The sequence below is a fragment of the Anas platyrhynchos genome, chromosome 33 (genome assembly GCF_047663525.1).
Source record: "Anas platyrhynchos isolate ZD024472 breed Pekin duck chromosome 33, IASCAAS_PekinDuck_T2T, whole genome shotgun sequence".
In the NCBI taxonomy this organism is placed as follows: Eukaryota; Metazoa; Chordata; class Aves; order Anseriformes; family Anatidae; genus Anas; species Anas platyrhynchos.
In genome coordinates, this window is record NC_092618.1 from 9,461,399 (window position 1) to 9,485,372 (window position 23,974).

The 23,974-nt window shown below is 43.2% G+C and overlaps 1 protein-coding gene across 3 annotated transcripts in view; it reads right to left on the bottom strand.

The window, feature by feature from the left end:
* Positions 1-23,974, bottom strand: part of LOC119715018 (leucine-rich repeat and fibronectin type III domain-containing protein 1-like protein) — a 43,221-nt gene that overhangs the window by 13,425 nt on the left and 5,822 nt on the right. For 2 of the 3 annotated variants that reach the window (XM_038172156.2, XM_038172158.2), the window contains exon 2: positions 12,125-12,315. The exons of the other annotated variant lie outside the window; for it this stretch is intronic. In XM_038172156.2, the coding sequence (XP_038028084.1) occupies positions 12,125-12,177 (53 nt within the window). In that variant the 5' untranslated portion in view covers positions 12,178-12,315. The remainder of the gene's footprint in view (positions 1-12,124; positions 12,316-23,974) is intronic. 3 annotated transcript variants of the gene reach the window in all.

A 23,974-nucleotide genomic window follows, 5' to 3' on the forward strand; every position in this document is an offset into this window, starting at 1 on the left:
AAAAGAAATAAATTTGTGTTTATAGGACTGTGCACAAATCTAGGGCATAAGCAAAAAGAACTTTTTTTCCTGAACTGTTGCTTTCAACTCATTGCCCTGGTTTGCTTCTGCATGGTTGCAGTTTAAAATTCATACCAAAAAAAATTGTTTTAGTCATGTAATTCCGAAATAATAAAGATTTTGCTGGCAGATGAATGGCAGTACATCCACATCTCAGATTTTTTTGCTGAGATTTTTTGGTTCGAGATACGCGACAGGAGATCAGTAGCAGGAAAACATTATTAAAAAAAAAACAACATTGGCTATCGCTTCAAGTCTAAGCGATGTTAAAAGAAAGGGATATTTAATTCCCACAATTTGCAGCTATTGGGCTATTAACTTTGCTCCGTCGGAAAGAGTTTGGATTGCCTTGGCTGTAAATGTAACACATTTTAACAGCTTTAAATTGGTACTGTGGTATGGAGATTGCTTACACTCTGCAAAACACACGCACATGCTTCAGGGCGGATAATAAATGCTGTTTTACCAGCCTCAAGGAATAATTCCCGTCCTCCAAAAAATAAAAAATGAAAGGCCCTATTTAAATAGGAACTCGAAGTCAGCTTGTGGGCTTGGTCCAAAAAAGCCCAAAGCGATTCTGTTTCTAGCAGTGCTGCCGAGCTGCCCCACGATGAAAAAAACCCAGCACGCTATCCTAAATGCAGCAGACCTTGGCTCCTTGCAGCGCAGAAATAGCAATGTATAGGCGGTGGCTAATATCTATTTCATGCCCTCATCACGTAGAAACACGTCCCGAGATGTTTCATCCGTAAAATATTGCTTTTCCAGCAAACAAAACCCCAAACCCATTGTACAAGGCATTCCTGCAGCAGATATCCTGGCCAAGGGTAGTAGGCTGAGCCCCTTCATCTCCCAAATATTATTTTTTTGCCATCCCACCGCCATGCCAACCTGCTCATTGCCCCAACCAGGTGCTCACCATCTGCATCTTTAGACATAACATCAGAAAAAAGCTTTATTTTTTTCTCGGGGGAAGCATCATTATTACTCTTCTCTGGTCCAGCATTAACCACCACATTGGAAAAGTCTCTTTAATTTCCCAACAATAAATAATGTGCTTAATTTACTGTTGCTCGCTCCACCTGGCACCGGGCGAGAAGCGCTTCCAGTAAATGTTTAAAAAGCATATTGCTAATTTCCCATTTTTTTTCCCCAAGACCAACACACTGGGAGTGCATCTCTTGATACACTTGGGCATGGAGCAGATTTGCTGCAAACGCTTCATTTGGAATATTTAGTCTGAAGCCAAATTACTGTAATTGATGTTAATACAACTTCTTGTTTTATAAATCTAGATCACGGCAGAATAAGAACCCCCAACTATTTAATACTAAATGACATCAAAATGCAGAATGTTTATTCTTTTTTCTCACGTTCTTTAGCGTTCAGACAGGCCAACTATGCAAATGAACTCATTTGCATTTTCCCAATGCCCACATTTGCATGGCGATCGCCTGCTGCCTGGGGGAAGTGCATTGGTCACACAAGAAAAAGTCACATTTGCTTCACCTAATGCCTCAATCATCTGTCAAGCCCATCAACAGCTCTGAAAATCTTTTTTTTTTTTCTTTTTAATTATTTGTTATTTTTATTTTTCAAAAAAAATGCTGGTTCCTGTTCCATTTCCTAAAGCCTACCGTGTACCACCTCCTGTGGGAGGAGGAGCAGGATCTAAGTGACGATTGCCACCAAAAGGTTAAGCACTTTATGGATTTACTGCGTGCATACCTGCGCTCCATCACTCTCTCTTTCCCTGTATTAAGCTGTTTTCTCTACCAAAAATCCTGACCTGAAACCATTCAATCCTTGGTTGAGGTAGCCAGGAGACCAGCGTCAATTAGGAAACCGAAGCAGCTCCTGTGGGTTTTAATGAATGGTCCAAGGTCTGCTGAAGATGAAAAGCAGCAAGTGAATTATATATTGATGTTTTATTTAAGGACAGAACAGGTAATGCTGCTTCAGAGCTTCCGCGCTCATAAACGAGCTATTCTTAGCCTTGCTGTATGTCTTTCGTGGAGGCTACACTTAAGCACAGCCAATATCAGCAATTAGGAGCTTTCATTCTTTATTGGAAGACCCATTAAGGACTGCGACACATCCACCACCCCGTTTCTCGTAGAGCAGCCTTAATGAAAGAGTGGAAGAAAGCAGGAGGTCAAGAGAAGGCAAAAACCCTGTTAGAAGCTCCCTGCCTAATATTCAGAGGATGAGTAATTCCTCCAGCCACGAGAAGCCAGCCACTTGGTAAAACAAATGGAATAATGGGTTTATTGTTCACCCAAGCACAGTCGGTGTCTGACAAACCGCGGGATTTCGGTAGCGCTTCGCTCTTCCACGAGCTCTTCAAGAGGGACTGATTTCAGCGCACCGGGTCTGTTTGGTTATTTTCCCCATCCAGGAAATTCCCTTCCCCTTCTGAACGTTATTTCCTCTTGCGTGTTTGATGCTGACTTGAAGGCTGGAAGCAGTCAGAAAACGGCAGTTTTCTCTGCGGAAAAAAAAAAAAAGCCGGAGTTCCGCCCAATTACCCACTAACTTTGTGAATTAAAAAAGCCAACCTCCTACATGGGAAAAACGTGCCGAATTAGTTTGTTTTTAGCATGGCAATAGGAAGGGATGGTGCACTGAGTGAGCGTTGCGAGGCTGTGAAATGAAATCACAGTCGTACAACGACACGCGCCCGATCCCTGGTGGGAACGGCTGCTGGACAGGGCACAAATCCCAGCACTTGGCTTTGCTTCAACCACTTCATGGCGTGCAGATAACACCAAGCTAGTTAAAGGTAAACTAAAAGCTAATGTCAAAACCCACCAAAAATACCATAGCAAATTCCCTCCGTTCAATCCAATGTTCTGAACCAACTGCTGTGGGTTCTCCCAGTATGACCACTAAGACCAGTGCTAACCAGGCCACAGTTGTTACTTGGAAGTGCATTCATCTGAGACTTATTTTTCAGAAATGAAACATCAAGAAATGAAGTGTCCACCTACTACTACTACGAGGCGTTTGCTACGAGGAGGTGTTCAATGCCGAATGCTACCAACTCTACCGCTTCCACATTTTAACCAGCCCCAAATGTTTTACAATTGATGACAGCTAATGACACTTCTAACAAAGCTGGCAGACAATAATTTCATTACAAATCCCATGCCACCACCGTTCCCACCATTCAAAGTCTAACAAGCATAAAATTGCACGCTCGGTATGTATGCAGGCAGGTGTGTCATTACTCTGACAAAGAAATGATAGTATTTGTAGACAGTGCTTTAACAAAAGAACAATATTCATGCGAAAAATCACCTTTAGTTGGATATGAAGAAAGTGGGCTGCATGGAAAAACGCATCTCTTTCTACAGACTTATTTTAATCTCTCCAAAGTTCCCTAAATTCCCTTCTGCTCATCCCTGTCCTTGTGGTTAGTAGGATGAAGACAAATTGTGAGCAGGGCATTGCAAAGCTGATCACTCCATCCTTCCAGCTCATACTCAGGGATCCAAGACCAGCATAACACCAGGATTTATTTCTTTGTTTATTTGTGCTTTATGCAATTCTGTTTTTATGCAATTCTATTTTTATGCAATTCTGTTTTTATGCAATTCTGTTTTTATGCAATTCTAATTTTATGCCATCCTAATTTTATGTAAACTGCATTACACTTTGGAAGCGAAGTGAGTTGCCCCTCTGTGGGACAGCCAAAATGTGATCTGTAAGAATAAGGAGGCTGCTTTAAACCACGTTGAGCAAGCCTCTAAATCCGTTTCTTCACTGAAAAGGAAATATAATCTTTACACTTAATCTACACGTCTGCTCATTAGCATGTGAGGAATTAACGGGAATACTCAGAGCAGTTCAGCGTTAATGCATTCCAACAACTCACTGCTGGCACCGACGGGGCTATGCTGGAGAAAAATCAGTCTATGGGATGTAGAAGCTCTGCTGTAACCCAGCAGAGCGTGCTTTATCGGCCGACCTCTGCCGAAAGCCATTTTGTCAGCTGCTGGGAAGTGTCTTGCCGAAAATTGTTGCTATCGCTGCCTTGCCTCCCCGTTGCGAGGGTGCGCAGATGCCTTTGCCCGACAGCTCTCAGCATTTCCAAGGCGTCTGGACCCTAGGGAATAACTCCTCTGGGCTGCACTGGGAACCCGCTGGGAACCAGGGAAAAATTAAATGGGGTCCTTCCAACGGTGTGCCCACACCTCAGCATCTGAATACTTTGCAAAACCGCAGCCCTTTCTCTTAAAAAAGAAACAGAAATTCAAAAAAACAAAAACACCCAATAATGGCTTTATCCTAGCACCACCACACATCCCAACTCCTTTTGGAAGCCCCACTGCTGTCACAAAGAGTCAATCTTGCCTGCAGATACCTTGGCAAGACAGAGAATGACCAACAAAACGCAAGCAGCACATGGCAGGGCTCTTTTTTGCAAGAGAAATGCAAAACTCAGGGTTTGTTCAATGTCCCCATCGCCCTACCTGCCTTCCACCCTGCTGCCGTCACCCAAAGCAATGACATTTTCACGAGGCTTGCCCAGCATGAAGCTGTTCCCAAAGAGACTTGTGAAGCCCCTCGACATCAGGATTAACAACGTCTTTTTTAAATTGCAATTGCTCAGAACAATTCCGCAATGCATACGGCTTGTTCCTGGCTCGCAATTTCTTCTCCTAGCTTGGAGCAGATTCTCTCTCTCTCTCCCTCCTTCCCTGATTAAAGCATTAAATCAGAAAACTGCGGGTGCCATGAAAGCAGAAGTTTGTAGGAATGAATCCTCCTTGTCAGGAGACGCCAGATCAGTCATCATGGCAAGAAGGAACACAGCAGCTACAAAGACCAGCAATTGATTGTGCCCTACCCAAAACGCTTAAAATTACACTTAAAATCACAGTGTTCCCGAGTTCTTGTGATATCTACTCGCTCACCTATTTTATCCTTGACTGCCAAGTGATTTGCCCAAAAATACAGAGGGTCAGTAAAGGGCTTCCCGCAGCCATCCTGGGCTTGCCAAAATGGGACCTTTTTGGTTCCCCAAGCCCACATTCCTGCTCTTCTCTTCATGGAATCATCTGGGTTAGAAAAGACCTCCAAAATCATCATATCCAAGACCTCCAAAATCACCACGTCCAGCCGTCAGCCTGACCCCCCAAGTCCCGTCACTACACCACATCCCTTGGGGCCACGTCCACACATCTCCCAAATACCTCCAGGGGTGGGGACGCCACCGTTTTATTAACACAAAGCCATAGACACCCCTCAAAATTCAGTATTAACCTGACCACGCTTAATGGAATTTATTCAACAAGCTCTACTGTCATTCCTAATTAGCCTTAAGAACTGGGATGCTGTCCCAGAAGCGTATTTGGGCTCCTGATATAAAATTCTTCTAACAAGGCTGCTATGGAGGATAAAGAGAAGCGTGTTGGCTGCATCTTCTAAGATGACACAGCAGTTCAAAAACTCACCCAGATAATTAACACGCACGTCAGCCAACCAAAGGCTTACGAGCAGGTCATTACCGTGCCTCCACGTGGTGGTGTGCGCGAGGTTTATTCCTAATTCCCATGTTTGTCACTGGCCAGAGGATGTCGAGAGGCTGACACGCCGCCTTCGAGCACAAAAAGCATGCAGAAAGTTAATCCCAACTGGCGTTTTCATTCAAAAAAAAAAAAATGAAACAAAAGGTGCAGCAGAGAGGGGGAACAAAAGAAAGCAGCGTGTTAGCTACACTTTGACCTTCATGGGTAAAGGATTCAGAAGCATTTAGGGGAGGAAAAAAAAAAATCAAGCTCCTCAAAGGCTTGTAGCAAACTGAGCATCAAAAACTACCACCGTTCCCTTCAGAAACAAACGCTAAATATTTAATAAGACAATAAGCCGGCACACAAGGCTTAAAAGGCTATTTTACTCCTCTTTGAATTATGAATCCCATGCAAGCGACCCCTCCACCGCAAAAGATGCGGTACGTGCGTGTAACAATTAATTTCTGACCGCTAAGCATCCCTCGGATTATAGCACTGATTTCAGCTTTGCTGTTGAGAAGCAGAAGTGAAGAGGATTATTATTTTTTTATTTTTTTTTGTGGTCTTACTACAGAGAAAGAGTTGAGTGCTCTGGTGAGACAGATGGACAGACATTTGGCAAGACCTGCAGCCTTCAACAGAAAGGGAATGCGTCTCTATAATCGTACAAGCATCTGCTACACACGAGAGGAAATCCAATACCAGCTAGAAAATGAGCCCTCTCGGGGTCCCCGGGGAGCAGCTCCTTTGTGAAATGCTCGTAATCCTCGGAAAAAGGCTGGAGTGGAGAGTGGTGCACGTAGAGCCGAGATCACAAGTTTGTGCCTCGTCCTTTCATGTACCCTGCAAGTAGGACGAGGAGTCCTCCAACATCATCAACAGCAAGAGAGAATCAGCGGAATGTGCGAATTTACACCAGGAAGGACTGATAAAGTGTGATTCCTCAAAAAAATCTGGCTCCATCTGACTCCCTAAGGAGACAAACCAACCGCGAGGGTTGATGAACCTTCAGAGCTTTGCTTACCACTAAAAGTTAAACGAAAAAAAAAAAAAAAAAAAAAAAACATAAAATAAAATGGGGGTGGGGGATTAAAGAAAAGCAAAACGAAGCCCCTGTTTTAGTGTTTGTTTTTTAAAATGATTTCAAATTGGATTATCAAGCGACATAATGCCTGCTTGCTTCTGGTATGCATAACACGCACCGCAGGAGCAGCCAGCGAAGGGAGATTATTTATGAGCGCCAATTACTCTGTTTTTGTCACTTATCTTGATTTCCACTGCAGAGATAGCTGTCTTCACGACTCAAGCAATAACAAACAATAAACCCCAAAAGGCTTTCATTTCAGAAATGAGAAGCTCCAACTGGAACACGCTTGCTCTAACACAGAGATCTCGACCCTACGCAGGAGCTCAGGATGGATTTGAGCAGCTAATTAATCACCCACCCTCTTTCAGAGGCTGGTTCTGCAGAGCTCTCCTGTACCTATAAGCCTTTTTTTTTTCTTTTTCCACCAGAGAAATTCCTTAGACGACAGCGCATGGAGACAAAAGTATTTTTAGAAATAGGAAGCACTGAACGTCTCCGGCGCACGTTTAATCAGTGCTCAGCCAGCCTGGCTGAACGTGGCTTGCGAGTGTTTGTATCCAAATATGATGGTTTTATTTGGTTTGGGTTTTTAAACATGCCCTTCTCCTTCTTGTAAGCTGAGGTTGAGCCTGTGAGTAGGAACAGAGAAAGAGAGTGCCTTGGCAAAATCCACTGCTGTTTAGAGATAGCTAGATAATTAAGCCATTAATTCAAACATCTGCATTATCGCATAATTGCCTCCAGGCAACACTAAACCTCAGCTTTTTGTGGTTTTCAGAGGCTGGTTAAGGACACTTGTCCCCTTCCAAAGGTTTCTTGCAGCTGCAGTCTCCCGGTTGGTCTCATTTTCCTGATGCAGAGGAAGAAGAAACCAGAACTCAGCCCCTCAACATCTGTGCTAGGCACAACACCCAAGGGGCTGCTTAAATAAAAATTGTACGCATTGAAATGTGATGCACACGGGTTTTTCTGGATAATATCCAGGCCCAGCCAGCTTAACCGTGCTGGCTGGGGTGAGGGTGTCCGCAAGAGCTCATGAAAACAGCCACAGGCTTAGCATCACCTACAGCACGCCTGAGCTGCCTCTGCTAGATGGGGGCTGTCGGTGAGCCAGCGAGATGTTCTCACGTTGTGCATGGAGAAAAGCATCAAGGGCATCTCTTTCAAACACCTTCCTTCCGTTAAATCGGAGCAGGTAGTCAGCACCACCAAAACAACCCCACACAATGTACAGAAAAAAAAAAATACGATATACGATGATCTGCAACATTAAGAATTTACCTAATCCAGGAAGAAAATGAGCTGGTTTTTTTTTTTCAGAGTAAGAGCAAGCACGGCTATAAATATTGAATAGGGTCTAAACACTCTCATTCTCCCCCAAGACTCTACAGTATGCAAATTATTAAAAATGGAAGATTATTTGGAAGCATTCAGTGCACAAATACCACGCAAGCACCAGAAAGCTTTATTTTCTCTCTAGCGCCTGACAAGCAAAAGGGAGCACAGCTCTGCAGGCGTTATTATTTAGTTATTTAGGAGCACACACATCACAGAGGAAGACTTTTTCCCCTCCATACAACACACAGCAGTTAGGTCATACCCATTACTTATTAAGTCGAACCCACAAGTAATTAAGGATGCTGCTGTAGGGCTCTCATGGCACCTGTAAATCCTCTCCCTTCACCATAAATACCTTATTTAACTGACAAGGTCGCGTTTTTCGCACAGGATCAACCATGCCTGACCCATTTCTGGCAGGTGGTCGTCTTCATCAACACTCATGGTCTCTTGACTGTGCTTCTGCACACTCATCACAACCTTCCCCTCCCAATTAAAACCTCTTCTGCAGGCTGAGGAATGCAAGAGTTGAACTTGAAGGCCAAGCTTTTTGACCTTTCAGTAACCCAGGACAGTTGCTTTTGAAAGCCGAAGGATTTCCAAATGCTCCTCGTTGGACATGGAGTTAGAGGATTGTTATTTCTGACACCGTCCTCAGCATGGCTGCTGATTAAATGCTTTGCAAAGCACTATGAGACGTTCCACCTCATGAAAAGCATTATGGAAATCCAAGCCACTCACCGCTGTGAGATAATCATCAGAAAACTCCAGACCCTTTTTATTATATTCGTGTAAAATTTTGTTATGCTGCTCCAGATGACTCTAATTGAGCAGACGTGGGAAATTAAAGCATATCCAATGCTGGCCTAACCTTGGTGACCTCAAAACTTTATGCTTTTTCATGTTTCTCATAAAAAAAAATGAATTAGCCTTCAATGTTCTGGGCTTTTGGAGGCAACGTCCTTTCTCTAGAACCACTGCTAACCCTCTCTGCAAAAGAGAAATGCATTAGAAGCCAAAAACTAATGCCCAGACACTGAGATTTATTTAACTGTTGGAAGGAAGGGGAATTGAAGCAGCACACGTTTTCCTAGGGGTCAGAAAAGATAAAACAAGCCAAGTGCAGCGAACTGCAGCATGCAGAGTCTGGTTGGGGAATACTTTTTGACAGGGAAAAAAAAAAAAAAAAAAAAGATAACTAAATGGTTTGTTAAATTCATTTGTCCTTAACCCAACTTGCTGTGAAGTCCGTAACTTCATAAATACTATTAAAAATAGATCTGTTTTACTCTCGGATGGACTCTGCGACCTGCGGGTTCTGCATCTGACCGGGATCATTTGGCATGCATAAATATTGCCTCTTTCATTCATGTTCAACAGGATGCTCCAAATTCTGTAGAATTGCAGGTTTTTAACGGGATGTTCCAGAGGTTAATATACTACTGAGATTGTTTCAATTTACCATCGGATAAAATGACTATCTATACAATTAAGTCCATTCTGGTGAATTAATTATCTCAAACTGGAGTAAGCTATTAATAATGAACTGAATTATTCATGCTTCAATTCCTTTGCAATATCTGACCTTCTGCTAATGCATGCACCCTCCCAGGTTTTGGTGGGTGTGCAGGAGAAGCACGTAAATCCCTTGCCTACAAAGCCCTCGGAAATGTAATTAAAAAAATTAAAGGGGGGGGCGAATCCAAAAATCAACCCCATTAATTGTCATATCTGGTTGATGCTTAACAAGTTAAGACCTTCTTTGTGTCCCTGCTGACAAAGTGCCTTTGCCAGGCCTGGACCACCATAGACTGGACAAGATTTGCTTTTAAAGTAGTTTAAAGTTTGTTTTAACGTAATTTTCTGGATTGAAAAATGTACTAATATCTTCCTGAAAACCTACAGAGCCAAACCAAGCAACGCCGTGAGCATAGAAAACAAATAATAAGATGCAAAATAACAAAATCTAATGACTTGATGGAAAACAAACTAGGTGTAGATGACCTTTGTACAATATCAGTCTGGGGGACTGTATTCATCCTGGCTCTAGTGGCTATTGCCTTTGCTAATTGAAGCACTTAATGTGTTCCAGCTGCTATTCGGGTCAGTGCCCTGTTCTCCAAAAACTGTTTTTTTTTTGTTGTTGTTGTTGTTTTTTTTTTCTCTAAATGAAGATTGTTTTCTTTCACACAAACTTAATTCTGAACCAGCTATCTCTGGACACCAAAGAGATGATAGTTTAAGGATAGAAGCGCTGCCTGCTTTTTTTTTTTTTTTTTTCAAGGAGATTTTATTGTTATTTAAATTTGTTTGGAGGCCTAAATGCGAGAACGCTGCTCTGAAGCCTTAGAGCTTTAGATAAAATACAAAGAAACAATCTTTAGAAATATGTAAGGGCCCATCTCCTGGTGGAAAAGGGGCAGTTTAAGCTGTTCCACTTTCAAAGTGACCTCCAAGTTGAGCACCAAAGCTGCTTTTTGGGAGCCTGGTGCACTTTCTTTAAGGGGTTAGAGGTCCTAGAGGTGATGGATTCTCCTTTTGGATGCGGTGCAGCATTGTGGCCACCCACCCTGAAATTAAGAGGTCCCATTCCCTTTGGGAATTGCACTTTATCAGCAGTGCAAGGGGTGAGGATACTACAGGGGTTGGATCCCAAACAGGGTGGCTCGCTGCAGGGGGCAGCCAATTTCTGCACAATTTTTGCCCAAGCACCTCTCGAAACCAGGCAGAATTGCTAAAAAAGCCAGGTCTTCCTCCGAAACTACAAGGTGCAGAATAAAACAGGCCCAAGCATCCACCGCAGAATACAGGACAAGGCACCCCAAGTGCCCAAGGAAATAAAATTAAATATTGATCTACCCTGCTATGCACCCCAGTGCTCATAAACCTGTGCCAAATGCTGGGCTGTTAATAGGTCCCACTCCCATTCGCAGGAATTAGATATACCCTGACTGTGCAAAACGCATGAGATTGACTTTCTCTCAGATTAAGCTCATTTTCCCCAAGAATGCATCAAATTGAGCATTTGGGAGATGTCAGAGGCTCTCTGGTCAGAGATTCAGCCTCCTGCCAGGTACTCGGCAGAAGCAGTACATTCTGTTCAACAGCAAAACCGGACCCAAATCCCCAAAATCCAGGAGTGCTGGCCTAGTTAAAACGCCGTACCAACCCATTACATTAAATTAAACTCCAGGTTTCTGCAAAGGTGGCTGCTCACGAGCAGCTCTGCAGCAGCAGCCAGGCTGGAGATGGGAATTTCCTCATTTCACTGCAATTCCATGTAAAATGAACCCATCCCCGCTCCTTCCCCATGGGCTTGGCATGACAAGGCTGAACCTGATGTTGTAAAGCAGCAGATTTTGGGGATTATTCACAGCAGGCAGCTGTGTCCTTCCCATTCTCCCAGTTCTTCCTTCCCTCTCCCCCTTGAAGCTATCCAAACACCTACATCTTGCTTTAAAAAAATAATAATAATAACAATATTTACAGACCCTGCCGCCTCATCTCATTTCCAATATAACTGTCAATTCTGGATGCAAAACGAGTGACTTCGTTAGCTTTACGCTGCCGGAGAAATGAAGATTTCTCCAGGGGAATACAGATGTGCCAGCAACATTAAGAAAAACTCCTGCGCTTCGTCATTACGGGGTGGGGGTGGTGGAAATCCTGGGTGCCAATTAAAAGAGTCTGAACGTTCATTTTGCTCGGTGAGCTTGGTTAGCAAACAATCTAGACCTCCAGAATCTATTAATAAACCAAAAACTATTAATAAACCAAAAACTGTACGATGAGGTGGTTCAAAAGCAAGAAGTCTCCAAACATCATCCAAACCCTTAGGGTCTCCAGTATGGGGTTCTGGGGGGTCTTTCAATACCCAGTGGCTGCAGCAGTCTTTTCCGTCTTTTTCAGGCCACCAAAACAAGTCCTGAGATAAAAAAGAGGAAATTTGCACCCTAAAAAACACCCACTAGAGCTTGGCATTGGGGTTTTGTGCCCCTCACCCTATGTCTGAGTTCTGAGTTTTACCAGCACCGTCAGCTTATTGCAAGGTTAATTAGCGTCAGGATGCCACCGCTGGGGATGCTTCCCGTGGAGGCATCAAGATTGACATTTTGGAACTTACTTTTGGCCACAGAAACCACATCTTGCGGCTCCTCGACGCAGAACGGCTGGCATATATTTTTAGTTGCCGTGGGACTTTCACATTTCACCATTTAGCAGACACGGGAAGGGTTCTCGTGAGTCAACAGCTAGATGGCAACATAAACCGCAGGCACGGGGAAGTGAGGAAATGCAGAGAAACTTCAAAAAGCTCTTAAAAAAAAAAAAAACATACTGTCAGTCTCAAAACTCCTGACAGATCTGAACAAGGGGAAATTTCAGCTTGAGGCCTTTCTGAAGTCTGATGGACAGCTTAATTGCCTTGCTAAGGACGCCAATTAATTGCAAGAGAGGAACAGTAAGCTGGGGACAGCGGAGCAGCAGCAGAATTTAAAGCCCGAGATTTAGCAGCAAAACCAAGAGCAAGACAATAAGGAAGAGAGACCTTTCCCCAAAAAAATGAATGAGAAAGGAAAAGTGTGGAGTCGGTGACACCCCGTTTGCTGGTTTGGGGAAGGAATAAGGTAGAAAGTGAAGAATTGGGATGCCTGACGCAGACCAGCTCCTCCACCTCTGACACCCCTTGATTCACCGATTTGGGGAAGGAATAAGGTAGAAAGTGAAGAATTGGGATGCCCAACTCAGACCAGCTCCTCTAAATCTATACAAGCCATCAGGCTGCTGCGGGTTTTGGTGATGATGAGGATGGAGGAGCTGGACCACGACCATGCCATAGTATCTCGATGGCTTGCAGAGAGGCTGAACTTCTGCTTGCTCCCAGCAGCTGCTCCAAAATCGTATTTGCTCATCGTTTTCTAACCTACGGAGCTCCTAATAAATCACCTTGGCTTCACAGCTCCAAAGACACAGCTCATTAAGCAGGCAAGAAACATGCAGGGCACAGCACTTCCCAACCTGCTTCTGAACAAGCCAAGCAAACACAAAAAACACAAAACACCTTCTGGCAAATGAGTTCATCTCCAAAACCAAGATCCATGGGGAAAGGTCCCTCTAATCCCCCCCTCAACAGAATAGAGCTTGTTCTGAGGGCTCCCATGACCACGGGATGAGGTCTGCGTGTTTTTGGGGCTAATCCTCCAGAAATAGGTGTCATTTTGACATCTGGTGCTAAAATCTGGTCGATGCCATCCATCTGTTGAGGTGGGATTCGCACGATGGGTTATAGATGCTGTCTCAATGCCTCTGTAGACCCAGAAACTCACTCTATCAGGGGGATTAAAAAGCAAGAAAACCGACCCCAAAACAAATCCGTTGACTGACAGCAAGGAAAGTGAAATATTTCGGATGAAGAGGTCATAACAGCTTGAGTGAAATACTCCAGCTTCAAGGCAAAAGATGATGGAGGAATTAAGTTGCACCAAAGGTGATTTCCTTCCCCTAAGCCATACCCAGATCCAGGAATACTTTGCACTGGTATTTCCTACCTTTGTGATCCCCAGGAAAGATTTAAGAAAGTCAAAGTAAACTGGGGATCTTTTCAATCAAAATAAAGATTCGCTTCCCTAGCTCTTCTCTCAGAAAGGCAGCGAGCCAAGCATACAAGGAGAAAACAGAAATAAGACAGAAAATCAGAAATACGACAGAAAATACAAAATAGGGTTTACGGTCAGTATCTAACAGAGCTTCCCCTCAATACTGGTTATGCTCAATATTTAACGTTCATTTTGTGCATGAGCTCCTTTGTCTGTTGAAGTGAACTTTTCCCAAAGCCATCTGATTTCATGTTTGGGGCTGCACAGCACGGGGAAATAATAACCTCTTCTATTGAAAATAGAATTGAATTTCTAAATTGCACAAAGATTTCAAAAATCTAGCTGCTACTTCAGGCTAGGAGAAAATCCTGGTTCTTCTGGATTTTATGATGGCCTCAGATTTGTCCTGGCTGTTTTCAGTGTTATGGGAGTAAAAGAGATGAAAATAATAGATCCTTCACTTTTATTTAGAAAATGCTCCCACACTGGGCTCACTATGCTCTAAGTCACAGAGACAGAAATGTTTTGCACTCCTTATTCTCCTCTGAACTGAAGCAACTCAAGACTTACCCCGATGGCCCACCAGGCATAGACCTGCTGTATCGAGCACAGGGACAACGAGGGCAACTCAAAGATGATTAAAAAAAAAGAAAAAAAAAATGATCACCACATATCACCATTATGAGCTGCATCATAATTAAATCGGTGAGTTAAAGTTTTTTCTTTTGCACCGTTATTATTTCCAGACTGAAGACACGAGGATGCTGCAACAGTCCTGCTATTGAGACAAAAGAATTAGCTAATCATCTTGTGAATTGGAGATCACTTTAATTACATCTGGTATATTCTCATTATCCTCCTACTATGCTACAACATTTTTTTGTTCTTATTCTTTTTCATCCTCTCCTATTGTTATGCTCTTATTCTCATTATTTTATTATTCTTATTCCCCCCCTCCTCTATTAAGTATGGTGAGAAAATGGTCAATACATTCAGGGCAAAGAAACTGTTTTTTACGGTCCTTAATGAGATTTTGCATAGATATTAACGCCTTTGAGTGGTAAACTGCGGTCTACAGCACATAAAGCGATTTTATTTTTTATTTCTTTTTTATTCCAGGCCAACTCAGAGTGCCAGATGAGGAAGGGGGATGTCAGGCATGGTTCCTAATCCCAATTCCTGCTGCAGCCCTAAATCAGCTCGTGGCGTTGATGTTGCTGCAAGTGCTCAGGATCCTCTGCACAGTTTCTGAAATACCACCAGAACTCTTCCTCTACCAACAAACATCCAATTTATTACAAAAAAATAATTAAAAAAAAATCACGCATTATCACTCAGTTAACAGAGGAGTTGTTTTAAACCAGTCCTGAAGGTGCAAAACCTACGTGAGGATTCCCGAAACCCAACAGCAAGACAATCGGTGAGTTTTGATGGAATAAATCAGCGTTTGCTGACCCCAAAATAAGAAATAACATCTTCTGCCTGCCTGGAATAGCACATCTGCACGCATCACCTAAAATCGGGAAGCCTCTGAAGTGTCGCCCCAGGCTGACACCCTTCAGGACACATTCCCCTGTCTCCAAAAGCTTCTCTGCTAAATCTGAAAGGAAATCGGTGAGAATTATGCTCAGAACAATACACGCTTATTAACTCAGTCTTTGCATCTTCCTTCTGTATCTCGGACCTGAAAAAAATCAGGTCCTAATAGCAAACTGCTGAGCATCCAGAAGGTTAAGGACTCAAATCCTCACCAAACCCCTTTTCTCCTCCATTTTAGAGATGCACGCACCCAGGTATACCCCAAACAATCCTCGACACACCACAAAACTCCCAGTAAAGCTGGCTTTGCTCTAGTCAGGCTGATTTCTAGAGCAATACATAAAGGAATGAGCCGAGGCATGTCACGTCTCGGGGGTTTTTCTTTCAGGGCTCAACCTCCTTCCCACCTACGCTACAGCTTGCGCATAATTTATATGAAAAATGCAGTGCTGTCTTTAAGTGACAAAAAAATCTATACTATCCCAGCTTGGTTTCCTGCTGCCTAATGGCAGCAAGAAATGGCAATTATCCCCTAAAGGTGTAATAAATGGAAAAGAGAAGAGGAGAATAATTGGTAGAGAAGCAGAAAAAAAAAGAAACAACACGCTAAAAAATTCAGCTATATGGACCCAGAATGTGCAAATACTTTCCTGATGTTGTGCACCTGCCTTCAACAGCACTGGCTTTGCTTCAAAAAGTTTTCCCAGCTCACGCCTGTGACTTTCCAGCAGGCGATGCAAGTGATCTGTATGATGCTACCTCTTGGCAAACTCAGTTAAAATTCTGCTGAAAGTCCCTGGCTGTGAAAAAATCAGAGGTAGAGTCATCGTTTAAATGCTTTTTTTCTCTTTTTTTTCCCTGTGTTTACCTTGTCGTTGTGCAAACAAACAAAAAACCCCCACGTATAACATAATCCAACACTAACATGAGACAAAGACCTAAAGCCAGGTTGGATTGCGTGATATTTAAGATGTCTTGGTTGGAATTCAACCTCAAGAAGCTGGTTTTAAACCATTATTTATAGAAAAATACAGCTCCTTGGCTCAAAGCAGGGTCACCAACAGCAGGGACCGCATCCAATGGATTTGGAATAGCTCCACAACCTGTTCCGATCACCCTTACAATTAAAATTAAAAAAAAATTAAATTAAAATTAAACATAATCCTTATGTTTAAAGAATTTCATGTATTTCATTCTGCACACAACACCTCTTTTCCCGTCACCAGATAGCACCAGGAAGATCTTGATGGCGATAACTAATTAATTTTGGTTTGTTAACTTCATTTTGTGTGAAAAGACGCAAAATACCTACTCCGAGGCAAGGATGACCCCGGCCTTGAGGGTATCCAAAGGATGATTAACTAGGAAACTATTTAATCAAGAAAACCATTTTGTAAGGAAGAATCTGACACGCATGCCCTTGAGTTTGTTACTAATTGCACCAAAACCAAATTTTTTCTTGGACAACAATCCATCTGCCTTTGCATCCTCTCACACGTTGGTTATTTCCCACCAGAGCCTTCTTTCCTCCAGGCTGAGCAGTCCCAGGGATGCTCCAGGCTCATCGTCATCTTGGTGGCCTTTCAGGGGACTCTCCCCAGTCCCTCCCGTACTGGGGAGCACTGGGATTCCGCTGAAGCCCCGAAAATGCTGCGTCCTTCCCTTCCACCACTTGCTGAGCCGCTCCGAAGACCGCATGAATTATTTCCGAACAACTCGCTCAGAAAAACACTCTCAAAAAAAAAAAAAAAAATGCACAATAACTTTCTGGGTCGTACGGAATCAAATCGGCCAGGATACATCGGGGGTCCGCGGAGACCATAAGAAAAAATCGGCAGCCTAATTATTCATCCGCGTTGGCACCCGCGGATAGAAGCGACGCATTCATCCTTTTCCTTCAAGACAACCCCAAGTGACGGCTGAATTTGTCTGAAAGAGCTCTCCCCTCCCAGGAAGGGGGCTGCACGTGGTGCCAGCGTTTATTTATTCCCCTTTCTTGCTGCTCAGATGGAAAAATGCCCAGGTCAGTCTGCCGCGCTGCAATAACCTTGTTTTATCTTCGACGCCTGTCTCTTCTGTGGCTTTTGTGCATACGCAAGCAGCTCCTCGCGGCGCTATCAAAATAAGTAATAATGGTGTAGCTTGTTTGGGGAGCAAGCTGTACTAAATTATTCCGAAGGCTGATGTCTCAATGAGGAAAAATAAAGTAGCTGCGATTTGGAGATCAAGCAAGTTCAGACCTTTTCATCACGTCTTTAGACTCGCAAATTTGGCTCTCGGAAAACCAGGGGCTATTTCACCAAGTTCTCCTTCTTCAGGGAAAAACCCTTTGTTTGAAGCCTGCACGGATGGAGCTGTTTATCTCCCGAATTGTTTCTGGCAGAGAAGCCATTTCTGGTATTACGCGGACTTAAAAACAGTCCAATAGGCAAACACAATCCCGACGGGAATTTAAGGACCTGCACACTTACACTTAATAAGTGGCAGCACTGCTCCAGTAAATCTAGGTTATTGCTGCAGCTCTAATTGCACTGGATCTCTCCTAGACGTCGTTTCTCTTCCAGCAGTACCCTGCAGAAAACAACACACACGGCGCAGCCACGCTATCTCTGGGATGGGAATCGGAGGAGACGACAGCCCAGGTCTAACAAACCGAGCTCAAACCTGCGAGCTGCGGATGTCTGAGATGCCCAGAGAGGAGTATTAATCTAAAACACCAAAGGCACTGCAAATATTGCGTGGTTACAGGTTTGGCAGGAGCAAAACGAGATGCCAGGGGTGCTCCAGCTGTGCGGTGGGCTTCAGTTTAAGGTCAAACTGGCTAAAAACTCCAATGCAAAGCCATCAAGCTTGCAAGATTCCTCCCCAGCGCAGACCACCCTGACTCCGTACATCTTCCTTCCCCATGCTACACGAATTGCTATTAAACCTCCAAAATGCCAAGCCCCACATTGTCTGGGAAGGAGCCAGCAGCCCCATTGCTGGATCTCCAAGCACTGCCATGCAAACCACGTTTTATTTGCACCAACAAAAATGATCTGCCGGGCGATTCCCTCCGCTGAACAATGCTCATGTGTCCTCGGTGCCAAGGGAGTCATATATTAAATATCGGGCTGCGGAGGGCAGGCTGAGGTCTCTGAATGGCGTAATGGAGTAATGATCCTGGAGGCAGAGGCCAAAAGCTGGACGGATAGACACCCTCTCATCATTCCAACTTCCATCCTCAAGCAAAGCGAGGCAAACGCATTCGGAGTGGCGAGGGCACAATTTGCAATTCGTGACCCATAATTACTGCTGCTGAAAACAAGGGCAAGGAAAAGGAGATGGCAAAGCAGCAGTCCTCGCGTGCACGGAGGCTGCTGGTGAAGCAGGAGAAGAGCAAACCCACGGCACACAACCCATGGCGAGGGGGCTGCTCGGATGGTTTTGGGTAGAGCAAAGTTACCCTCAGCTCACAGCCAGCTAATTTGGGGTCGTGAGTGCTGCTGTAGGATGTAAAAGCAGCATCTAGACGACTTCAGTCCTATGGGAGGATGGCGGAGAGCCACTGAGAGCCTCATAGTGAGTGCCCCTGTTCTCACCTCAGTGATCACCCGGAGGAGTGTGAAAAGCTTGTAGTGAAATTCTCCTCCCAGACAGAAGAAATAGTGCTTCGCCACCAGATGTGGCTAAACTATCATTTAAGGAGGTGCCAATTTACCCCAAAACCACCAACAGTGGTTTTGGGGTAAATTGGCACCTAACACAAAACTTGTCTTTCTTTTTTAACCTAGGCTACATTTGAGATTATCTAAAGTGTTAAATATTTTCTTGATGAATTTCAGATTTTTAAATATTTTCTTGATGAATTTCAGATTTTTACAATGTGGGGAAACGTGGAATGGGCATTAAACCTCTGTCACAAGGTGCCTAATTCAACAGAGACTGGCTTTACACAGATGCAAATGGTTTAATCTGAATTACATTCCCAGTAGATCACTTGAACTGCTCTTAATCCTTGTGTGACCACTTTTGATCATAATTTAAAGGGCTGCAAATCAGGATTAGCCGACTTCGCTCATCGACAGTGGCTGCTCACATCTGAATTCCAAACAAAATAAATCATCCACTTAGGGATTTATATTGCTCTAACTCCCTCTAAGCTAATGCCAATTTGCTAAAGTCATAAAGCTGTTGGTTTAAGAAGAAAAAAAAAAAATTAAAAAAAGAAAAAGAGATGACCATGGCAAACAGCTGTGGAAACCAGACAGGAAAGCAACGATCCTCCAGCACCTGCCGATGTGGCCACCAGGACCATGGGTCCCCTCCCAGCTTTGGGACAGCCCCAAAATTCATGAGAGTCCCAATTCATCCTTTATTTTTATTTCTAAGCAAGGTTCTGCAGCGCGGGGATGCAAACCGGCCTCCGAGCCACCTCTCATCCAGCAACAGCCCCTTTGGCCCCTTATTTCACAACAGCCAGCTGGGCGAGCTGACCATAAATACAGAAATAAACTACTTCAACTATTCCTTTTTTGCATTTCCAAGGAGTCTAAGGCATTTTTGTACTCTGCAATTAGTAGGAATATCTGAAACACTTCCCTATGCTGCTGAAAGACATCGCATTTTGTCCTCTCTTCTACAAGAGGAATGAAGTGTGCTCGCAAGCAAAGCCTAGCTTCTGCCAAGTTTTTGCAACTAAAGATAAGTCTCTTCAGGTCCCAGCTAATGATTCTTTTTTTTTTCTTTTCCCTTACTTTACAATTCATCCTGTTCCAAGTGTTTAAACCAAGTCCTTGACACAGGAATCCTAATGCTGCATTTTTGGTCAGCAGCCATAAGCACACAGGTGTCATTACAAAACAGATTGGAAAGGTGGAAAAAGGAAAAACAAAATGAGGAAAAATAGGAAAAAATATTGTCCCTCATAAAAAAGGGAAAAAAATAGGAAAAAAAAATCCCTCAAATTCCCTAAGACATTTTACTGAGGGATGCAGATGCAAAGTAGAATCATCCCCTATAAACATATATTCTGCCAGCCTTTAATAATAATACAATAAAGATGTAAAAAAAAGAAACAACTTGCTTTGACAGTCCCCTTTTCAGGAGGATTTGATAAATTGGTGTTTTATAGGCACAATTTTAAAGCTTCATTTTAACACCATCTCAAAGGCAGCAACGATTGTATTACATAGCAGTCACAGGTGAATCAGCTTTCGTAAAAACCTTTGCAAACAGCTGAAAAGAAAGAAAATGAGGTAGAGAAATAATGACTATTATACGCAAGAAAGCAACTTTAAAGGATGCAGCATACATCAGGAAAGGCATTACCGTCCTCTTGTTAAATTCAAATACGCTTTGAGATGCAGAAAAGTTCTTTTTTTTTCCCCGAAAGCACCCAGACAAAGGCAAATAGCTCCTGCTGGAGCGTATGCCATGGAGAAAATGTAAATGTAAGAGCAGACAGAGCTCATCATCGCAGCCTTTTTGGGGAGGATTATGTTCTAGTGAGTAAAGAGTAATGAAAACCCTGACACTGAGATTTACCACGCGAAGCCTTTTGGATACCCCAGGGTTGCGTTCCAGCATCCTGTGCTCATCTCCTCCTCAAAGCTGGGATCTTCCAGGCTCAGGCTGGGGAGCCAAAACCACGACAGCAAAAGCATGCCACCCTCTTGGGAGTGAAGACTTTGGAGCATAAAAACGTGGTTTTTGGGGGGCAGAAAACACGTTTCTCCTGCAAAGAAGATCCCCCTGGATCTTCCCAAGCCTCAAACCCACCAGGACAGAAGAGGAGCGACCTCCACAACTCCACCACTGAAACCTTGGCGAGACCCCAAAGAGCAAACCTGATTTCCTTCTAATTAATAGGCTGTAGCCCATCACTTCCAGCACCTTAAAATTCTGTAGACTTGTGAGTACCTCTCCAGTGCGAGAGGCTGGAGGCTGAAAGCATTTTTAAGTGCCTTTTGATGAACACACTGACTTCTTGCTGGTGCCTCCGGGCTTAATAATGTTATCACCTTTATAGCGTTTGGGATTATTTCCCACCAGACGGGGGAGAAAGGTGCCTGAGCAGCTCACAACCTGTTAGTAAACCTCTCCTGGTCCTGCTCCATGCCTCCACTACCGAAAAGCAAAGCAAAGAAAAGCAAAGCAAAGAAAGGAAAAGCAAGGAAAGGAAAAGCAAGGAAAGGAAAGGAAAGGAAAGGAAAGGAAAGGAAAGGAAAGGAAAGGAAAGGAAAGGAAAGGAAAGGAAAGGAAAGGAAAGGAAAGGAAAGGAAAGGAAAGGAAAGGAAAGGAAAGGAAAGGAAAGGAAAGGAAAGGAAAGGAAAGGAAAGGAAAGGAAAGGAAAGGAAAGGAAAGGAAAGGAAAGGAAAGGAAAGGAAAGGAAAGGAAAGGAAAGGAAAGGAAAGGAAAGGAAAGGAAAGGAAAGGAAAGGAAAGGAAAGGAAAGGAAAGGAAAGGAAAGGAAAGGAAAGGAAAGGAAAAGAAAAGAAAAGAAAAGAAAAGAAAAGAAAAGAAAAGAAAAGAAAAGAAAAGAAAAGAAAAGAAAAGAAAAGAAAAGAAAAGAAAAGAAAAGAAAAGAAAAGAAAAGAAAAGAAAAGAAAAGAAAAAAGAAAAGAGCAACAAGAAATAATAAAAAAAATCAATAATGATAATGATGATGATAACGATACTACTAATAATACAAGGGAAAAAAACAACAACAACAAAAAAAGCACAAAGCAGAGAAACGACAAGAATTTTCATTTTCGCTCTTCACTGACAGCAAAGGGAAGGCTCCCAGCAGAAGAACCGAGGGCATCTACATTTTAAAGAGAAAACTTCAAACGGATCAAACCAGCCGTTCTTCCAGCAGGACCCAGCTCCCACCGTTCCCATCCTCGTCTCCATAAGAAACGTCTTCTTAGCACTTTTCTCCAACCTGGAGGCCACTTTTGGTCATCTCCTGCTCATTTATAGCAATTTTTTTTTTTTATTGTGCTGCAAAAATCAGAACCAAGCTGGCTTTCTAAGTCAAATGGAACACCATGAGTGATGTGATTTCTTCTGCCTGGGTAATATTTGTCAGGGAATGCCACTTTTTTTTACTGATAGAACGCAGTTTGCAATTCAGATCTTAGTTTTAGGGACCCAAGGAAGGACATTTTTCTTGATAAAAAGCAGAGAAAAAGAAGGAAATTCATGGCTTCAGAATGAGGATGGATTAACCTGCCATGGGGTGCGGGCTGAGTTTTGGGTACCTTCAGATAAGAGCAGTGTCACGAAGAACCAAAGCTTTGTCAAGCCTCCTTGCCCACTTTTTCTCTGATTTTGGCTTAAACAAAGAACTTTTGGAGCAATCCAGAAGCCACCCCCTGACCTGGACAGAGGTCCAGAACAAATCGCGTGCTGCTGACTCATCCTAAAAGATAACCCAAAAAAAAAAAAAAGGAAAGCATTTCAGGGGTAAAACTTGACCTAAAGACAAAATATTCAGCCCCGTGCTGTGGCAACCTGATGCAGCAGGCTGTGCTTGATGAAGCATTAAGACAAAAACAGGCATCTTGGAAGGGCTCTCAGCATTTTGGCACAGGACTCCCTACACAAAATGCTGTGCTGTCACTCATTCTCATGCAAATATCCCTTAGGATAAGGAAAAAAAAACAAAAAAAAACACACACAAGGGGAACTGGCTGTGCGCATCCAGCCCTGGGGCATCCTGCTATTGAAAGGAATTCAAAGGATTAAGCAGTTTTAGAGGGCAGCACCAGCCCTAAAACAAATCTTACGATTTGAGCCGCTTGTCAGGAGTTCAGCCTTACAGGAAAACAGCCACAAATTGTATTTTATTATATTCAAACTTCATACCCGTCCACCTGGAATACGAGACCAACTGCAGAGGTCAGGCTAATTTAGCCACCCTCAGCCTCACTTTTGATGCAAAATATATATATATCTATTTAAATATTAAATTAAGAATGCACGTTTTGGTGTTAATATAATACAGAAAGCCAGCAGCCCTACCCTTAATGCAGAAAAAAAAAATATATATATATATATTTATATATTATATGAAACTAAGAACGCCTATTTTGGTGTTAATATAATACAGAAAGCCAGCAGCCCTACCATTAATGCAGAAAAATATATATATATATATATTTATATATTATATGAAACTAAGAATGCCTTTTTTGGTGTTAATAAAATAGAGAAAGCCAGCGCCAAGCAGGCACGTGGACATCTCCAAGCTCCTGACCTGGTTTAGGTGCCTTGCATTTCCCCACCAATAAAGAATGGAGGGAAAATGTGCAATCACAGCAAAATCCTGCCACGCAGCAGCCCCCTGCTAGGGTTTCTCTGGGTTGCTGATGGCGTTGAGTGATGCTGGGGTGTTCAGAGAAAGGGATCTACTCGCAGGTGGGTTTAAGAGTCTGTAATTTCAGACAGAAACGGCTTCTAATTACAGTGGGAGAAGGAAGACCTGTGAAAACAGATACTGCTGTATAACCTGGCTTCATTTTTCAATGAAGAGAGGCTCAATTAGCATCCAAATTGCCAATGTGGCCACATTCCCCTGGTCTGTCTAGGACATACCCAACCACTTGTCCTCCGTATGTTTAAAAACCATTTCATGGGCACCTCACATCCAGCGAAGAACCCCAAATCTCAGTGGTTTGCACCGATATCAGCACTCAATCTCCTAGCAGCAGCCTAGAAATTCGATAAAAAGCCAAGTTCCTCCTAAATTGCAGGTCTGGTTTGGTGAATATTTGGGATCGATGGGAGGAGTCGAGGTCTGGACGAAGGCATTTGATGGGAGCTCTACCAAAGCCCATCCTACCAGCTTAATTTTTGCGTTTAAAAGAAGGAAAA